This window comes from Diplotaxodon limnothrissa, linkage group LG19 (assembly GCF_057381915.1).
Source record: "Diplotaxodon limnothrissa isolate DT_005_m linkage group LG19, D_limnothrissa_male_GT1.1, whole genome shotgun sequence".
In the NCBI taxonomy this organism is placed as follows: Eukaryota; Metazoa; Chordata; class Actinopteri; order Cichliformes; family Cichlidae; genus Diplotaxodon; species Diplotaxodon limnothrissa.
Genome location: NC_140614.1, coordinates 11,666,839 through 11,672,968, shown reverse-complemented (window position 1 = coordinate 11,672,968; position 6,130 = coordinate 11,666,839). Strand labels below are relative to the sequence as shown.

General features: G+C 40.3%; 1 protein-coding gene across 1 annotated transcript; it reads left to right on the top strand.

Moving 5' to 3' along the window:
- The first annotated feature begins 3,844 nt into the window (after window positions 1–3,844).
- Window positions 3,845–5,982, top strand: LOC146611824 (uncharacterized). Its single transcript, XM_085343561.1, has 7 exons — window positions 3,845–3,948; window positions 4,044–4,137; window positions 4,540–4,896; window positions 4,992–5,109; window positions 5,184–5,275; window positions 5,376–5,490; window positions 5,861–5,982. Exons 1-7 carry the CDS (start codon window positions 3,845–3,847, stop codon window positions 5,980–5,982), a joined length of 1,002 nt encoding a protein of 333 aa, XP_085199687.1.
- Window positions 5,983–6,130: the final 148 nt, after the last annotated feature.

The following is a 6,130-nucleotide window of genomic DNA, read 5'->3' as shown; positions in this document are numbered from 1 at the left end:
CACAGTGTGTCAGAGCTCTGAGTTCAGGAGCTGAAAGCAGGAAAGGGTTTGACCACAAAGACAGAAGCTGACAATGTACCACAAATTTATTTCTTCTTGTAGGTCTGAAGTTTAATTATTAAATGAAAAGTGTTTACATTAATTCCTGAAATGAGTCAAAGGCAATAAACAATCACAATCATTACAAACAAGAACCCTAAAATAAGCAGTTCATTCATAAAAACATTTAAAAGCACCGCTATAAAAGAGAGTTCATGTCCTTTGGTGTTCAGCCTAAAGGCAGGAAACTCAGTGAGGTATAATGGAATATTTGCATTTAGATTTTTGATGTTTGTTTGTTTGAGTTTTAACTTCCTCATTTTGTTTTATTATCACTGGAGGATGATGAGCGTTTAGCTCTTGATGCAATATTTGAGTTTTGGTTCTTTTACATTATTCGGTGCTGCTGAAGTTTTTATTCGTGGGTTTAGTTCCTCGTTTCAAAATTATTGTTTCTAAGTTCCCTCCTATTGGTTGGACTGATTATTCAGGACTTTATTGTTGAGCTGCAGGATTTTAAATTAAATTCTGCATTTAACAGGAGCCAGAGAAGAGAAGCTTGTATAGAGGAAATATGATCTCTACTTTAGTCCCCTTCAGTACTCGAGATCCTGAGAGACAGCACTTCCTGACAATAATGAATTACAGTCGTCCATCCCAGAAGTAATAAATGCATGAACTAGTTTTTAAGCATCACTCTGAGACAGGATGTTTATAATTTTACAGATATTGTGCAAATGGAAGAAAGCAGTCCTACATATTTTTTTTAAATATCTACATTAAAAGTCGATGGTTAAATGTTCCTTAGAGTTCCTGAACAACCCGTTCTCACTCCCGACGCGTAAAATAATGACGATTTGTCACGTCCCTTAACTTCTCATGCTGACGCCTAAGGTACCCTTCCACGTTTTTATGTGACGCTGTGGGTTGTCAATTCATTCCAATATGAACCCGCTCGCGGCGATCAGAGACGCTTCGAGCAGAGGCTCCAGCCATCCATTTACTCCAATAATAACCCCGTCACGGCGAAACATGACACCGTGAAGCACAATCTAACTGGAGAACCGGGGACCCTCTCCGCGAACGGGTTTTTCTCCCTAATTTAATGCTTTCTTTTAATGACATCGTTAACATTTCTCAACAAAAACACGAAAGTATCACTGATAATTCAACAATAAAATCGCTTCATGTTGTGGCCATCACACAGTGTTTTCCAAACTGATTCACGATCTGAAAGTGCGCAGATTTAACGTACATAATCCTTTGTTAGGTTTATTATTTTCATTTCACACGTAAAACACATTTATAGATTCATTCACCACTCCTGTTAGTTTTGGACGCGCTCGGCTCCAGCCAATCAGACGCAAAGGCTGATGGGAGAACAGAGAGACCCATTTATAAGAATAAGAAAATGAGGCGGAACTGATTGATTCTAATGCAGGTATGTAAAAAATACATATATTTAAAGTAATACCTTGATGTGTGTTTCAAAGTTTGTTTTTTCATAAACGCTTCAAACAAACAGAGGTGACTGATCTCGGAAACGGTGTAATGTATTTAAAAATGGCTACAGCTACCGTCAGCATGCTTGCTAGGTAACGACTACACGTGTCTACTGCAGCATTAGCCATTTAATCCAACGATGATGGATTAAATCTATTACAAACGTTAAAGGACTTGTGTGCTGCAAAATACCCTCACATGGTGCGTAAAGCAGTTTTTGCGCTAAGAGTTCTGCTAGCTCTTTACAAACTGATGATGCTAACGTTAATTGCTAACATTAACCGGAGCGCCAAGACTGAAAATCATTTGAATTGCGTTAGTTATGTGTTTATGTCACTGAGTTCTGCAAAAATCTCTTTCCTCTTTAGCTTGCAAATGAGTGATTCAGAGGATCCCGAGCTGGAGGAAGAGCTTCAGGCTGCTGACGAACTCCTTCAAGATATGCAGGTAACATTTTTAGTGGAAACAGTTGTTAAAGAGGGAACACGCTTGTCTAATATTTTGTACGGAGTAAACGTTATGTTATTTGAATTTTTTTTTTAAGTTTATGTCAAATTAAGTTGGTTAACTTAACATGTTTTATAATCTTTGCTTTAATCATAGACTGTATTTTAGGTGTTCCCTTTTTTCCTTGTTAATTGCGTAGAATGATGCACAGAGTGAACCTCAGCCAAGACCAGTGCGCTGGAAAAAACGTGACAGACAGGGAGCTTTTATTCCTCAAAGACCATCAACCAGTCGAAGTACTAGTTGCATGCCACGTGGTCAGTGTTCACACAACCATTGATTTTATCTCACAACTTGTTTTCACCAAAGAATTTCAGTAAGTAAATATTCTTCATCCCCCCCCCCCCCCCCCCCCCCCCCACTGTCCAGAGAGCAGCATCAATGTCCACGTGAAGAACCTAGTTATGTTGCCAGTGTCAACCCAACAAAAGGTACTTTACCTTCTTGTATATATTGTGATTTCTGTTTACTTTTATATTTGTTGTTATAGTTGAGTTATGCAGGGCTTTTGTGGAGTCCTAAGAAACATACTGCCTAGAGTGTTTTTCAGAGTTTCTTCCTTTCTTTATTTTTTTTCTGTTAGTGTATGGAACTGAGGTGCTTCGTCAGGAGCTCCTTCAGTTGTTGGAGGATGGAGAAGAGGACGCAGCCATGACTTGTGAGACGTCGTCTGAGTCAGCTGCTACTCACTGGGCGATCAGAAATATGGTGTCCTCGCAAAAGTGGAAAGAGGCCAGGCCTTGTCTTATAGACAATATGTTAGCTACTCTGGATCCACAGTCACACCGTGTGTGTCAGTGTGGCAAACAAGTAGTTGTGAGGTGTCTGGACTGCCTGCCTCTTCCATTCCTTTGTGCTGACTGTGATATTGCAGTTCACACACGCTTTGTCCTGCACAACAGAGAGGCAGTAACAGGAGGGTTTTTGCAGCCTTCATCAGAGTTTCACAAGCCAATAGGTACAGTTTTTAAGTCTTATGCATTTCTTGCTATGTATGAGTATGAGTGGGTGCTGTTATTGTATATTTATTGTGTATCAGTTAATTTCTAATTCTTTTTATATATATTGTGTGTTTTAATGTTAGTTCGACTGTTGCCTGTGCAAAGGCCAGACTGTGTGTGACTGCCCAGCAGGTAACGTTGAGGTTTCACCCGGCGCAATTGTGGCTCTTGTAACCATAAATGGTAAGTTGCCCTTTTGTCACACACTACATACACAATAGATGTGTTTGGAGGTTTTATTGCAAATTGTGCATTGCTATCTTGGTTTTAATTACCCTCGGCCCGCAGTATATGTGGGCACCTGTCAAAGGTCATTTGGATTTACCAGACCGATTTGAAAACAACATGAAAAAAATGAATGCTTTGAGCCATGACTGAATTTATCCTTATCCTTTCTAAAGGCCGTTATAACCTTGCACTGCCAGTGGTGAGCTGCAGTGGTGTGGTCCCCCTCAGTTAAGGACATCCTGGGTAGTGGATATTGGCCTGGCACCTTAAATTTCTGCACCCTGTTTTCAATGGATGTCTTTCAGTCTTTCTATGACATTAAGAAGCTGCACCAGGGATGTCACTTAAGGCATTTGTCAAAATGCTGGATGAACGAACAGCCCATTTTGGAAGGGTGAGTTTCTAAATTTGCCAAGTTTAAGGAAATTGTGCAAATCAATGTTTATGATGACTGTCCTTGAATATTCTGTTGTATGTCCTCTATGTAAAAGAATGGCCGAATATCAGCTGATGCCTTCAGTAAAAGTTTCTTGGAGTGGAGTGCTGTAAAGTTTGAGGTGGACAGGATGTGCAAGGAGCCATGCTTTAGCTGCCCTGCCTGCACTCCAGACATGCTTGCCGTCTCAGTTGATGGAAACCGCAAGCTTTATCGCTTTCAGTCTAATGCAAGGTACGTTATGCATTGTGTACATAAGTCAAATATGGATTTGTAGAAAAATGTATTTTAATGTTTCTTTTCAAACAACTGTCACTGTGTTCGTTCAGCACTTCAGAGCAGGGGAACTTTGAAGGTGTCTTCATTGAAAAAGATGAGGAAGTTGCTGAGTTTGTGAAATACATCCAGAGACACACAAATCATGTAAGATACACATATATATATATTAGTGCTGTTAGCGTTACTCTTGTTAAAATGACGTTAATGCCGTAACCATATACACATACGTGTGTGTGTGTGTGTGTGTGTGTGTGTGTGTGTAGACATATATGGATGGGTCGATATTTTTTTTATTTTTCTCTTGGTGTTGTCGTAATACTATTTACTTTACTTTATCTTAATGTTTACTTAATTTTGTCACCATGTGTATTTAAAAAAAACAACATGATTTTTATTTTGTGTTATCAGTGCTGTCCTGGGGAGATCTGAGGTCTTGTGTGACTCGAGGCTAATTCAGCTAATTGTTATGCATTTGTTTTAAAAAGTTTGTCCCTGATAGGGCTTAATCATGTCATATCTTTTATGTTAAAATCTTTGAGTGTATAGGTCCCGGGGAAAGGGTTGTGCGGATCTTCATCTTGGACTGCAGCAAAGGAGTCGTCCAAAAAGTCCACTGGGAAGTTGGATGAGGAGGGCATGGAAATAGCTGTTTGTCGCCACGGAGTCCTCTTAGCTGCATTGAACATGTTTCGAGGGGAGATCTTTGCTTACCCCCTTTTTCTCCAGAGGAAGTTGGCAGCTAGCATCCCAGGACATATTACGTTCCTTTGCTCCGATGTGGCCTGTAAATATTTCCCCTATTTAACCAAGGTGGCTCAGCAGTGCCCTGAGCTGAGGAACCTCTTGTCAATGCGTCCTTTTCTCTCCGTCATGCATGCAAAGGCTCACACTTGGAAATGCGAGGTATACTGCAGCTTGTAGTTTTGGATTAGTTTGAGACATTTTGTTATAAGGTTGAATGAATTCAGCAGTCATGTATTGTGACCTCCTTTCCATAGATCAAATGGGGAGGTGCGTTTCAGGATGGGGCCGGTTCAACAGTTGGAGAAGAGGTGGAACAAGTAAACAGTTTCCTTTCTAGGGCGGCCATCACAACGAAGTACATGTCTAGAGCAGGTGTGTGTCCGTGTCTGAGATTCCACTCAGTCTCCTGCTCATTAATTCTAATTTGTATACTAACTGAAATGCAGGGCGAACAGACATGCTGACCCTCCTGGCTTTGGGGTGGAACAAAAGGAAAGTGGAACAACTGGGCCGCACTTTGAGCCAGCGATATCTAAAGGTCATTTTTTCAACACCCATTTTAATGTGTGTGGTAATGGGGGAAAACACCAGTACTCTTTTAATGTCAATATGAATGACATTTATGAATGCATTCTTAGATCATAAGGATCCTTAGAGAACAAGTGGAGAGCCTGAATGCGACCAGAAATGAGCTGGGTGTGGATGACGACACACTGCAGCAATGGGTGGCCGATGTGCAGAAATGGGCTGAAGGTGAGTCTCAATATAATGCACTCATGTATAACAATAGGACCCACCATGGCCTCATTAAAGAACTTAGAGTTAAGATCTTTCTGACAGTGTCAACAAACAATGAAAAATAAGCCTTGTAAAAGCAAATTTATGGCAGAGTTGTTGCGTTTCATCAAATTGGATAGAACCTGGGTTGAAATGATGTCGTACTAGTTGGTTTTATAAACCTGAACACCAACATACTTGTTATCTCATGATCATCATGAGATAGCAGCACATGAAGGCTCCAGATGTCTTATAATGAATGTCATCAAGTCAGTGATTACAGAGTCCACTGTAGTTTGGTGACTGTTACTCATCCTGTATTCTGATTAATATTCCTCTCACTTAGAAAGTGATCTAACTGATGGCAGCCTTGGAGCGTTGCAGGCACGAATAGAGGAGCTTGTCGTCATCATCAGAGTGCGAACACAAAGTCTTTACAGACAAAATGGTACGTCCCAGTTTCTTTGAAACGGACCGTTTGATGCTCAGTTTGTACAGCTTGTGCAGCTACTTTGTAAACAGAATCAAATCAGATCCAGGTTTGTTTAAGCTGGATGTGATTTGTTCTAGCAAACAAATTGATGAGTGTAGATTAAAATGAAACTATATACATTAT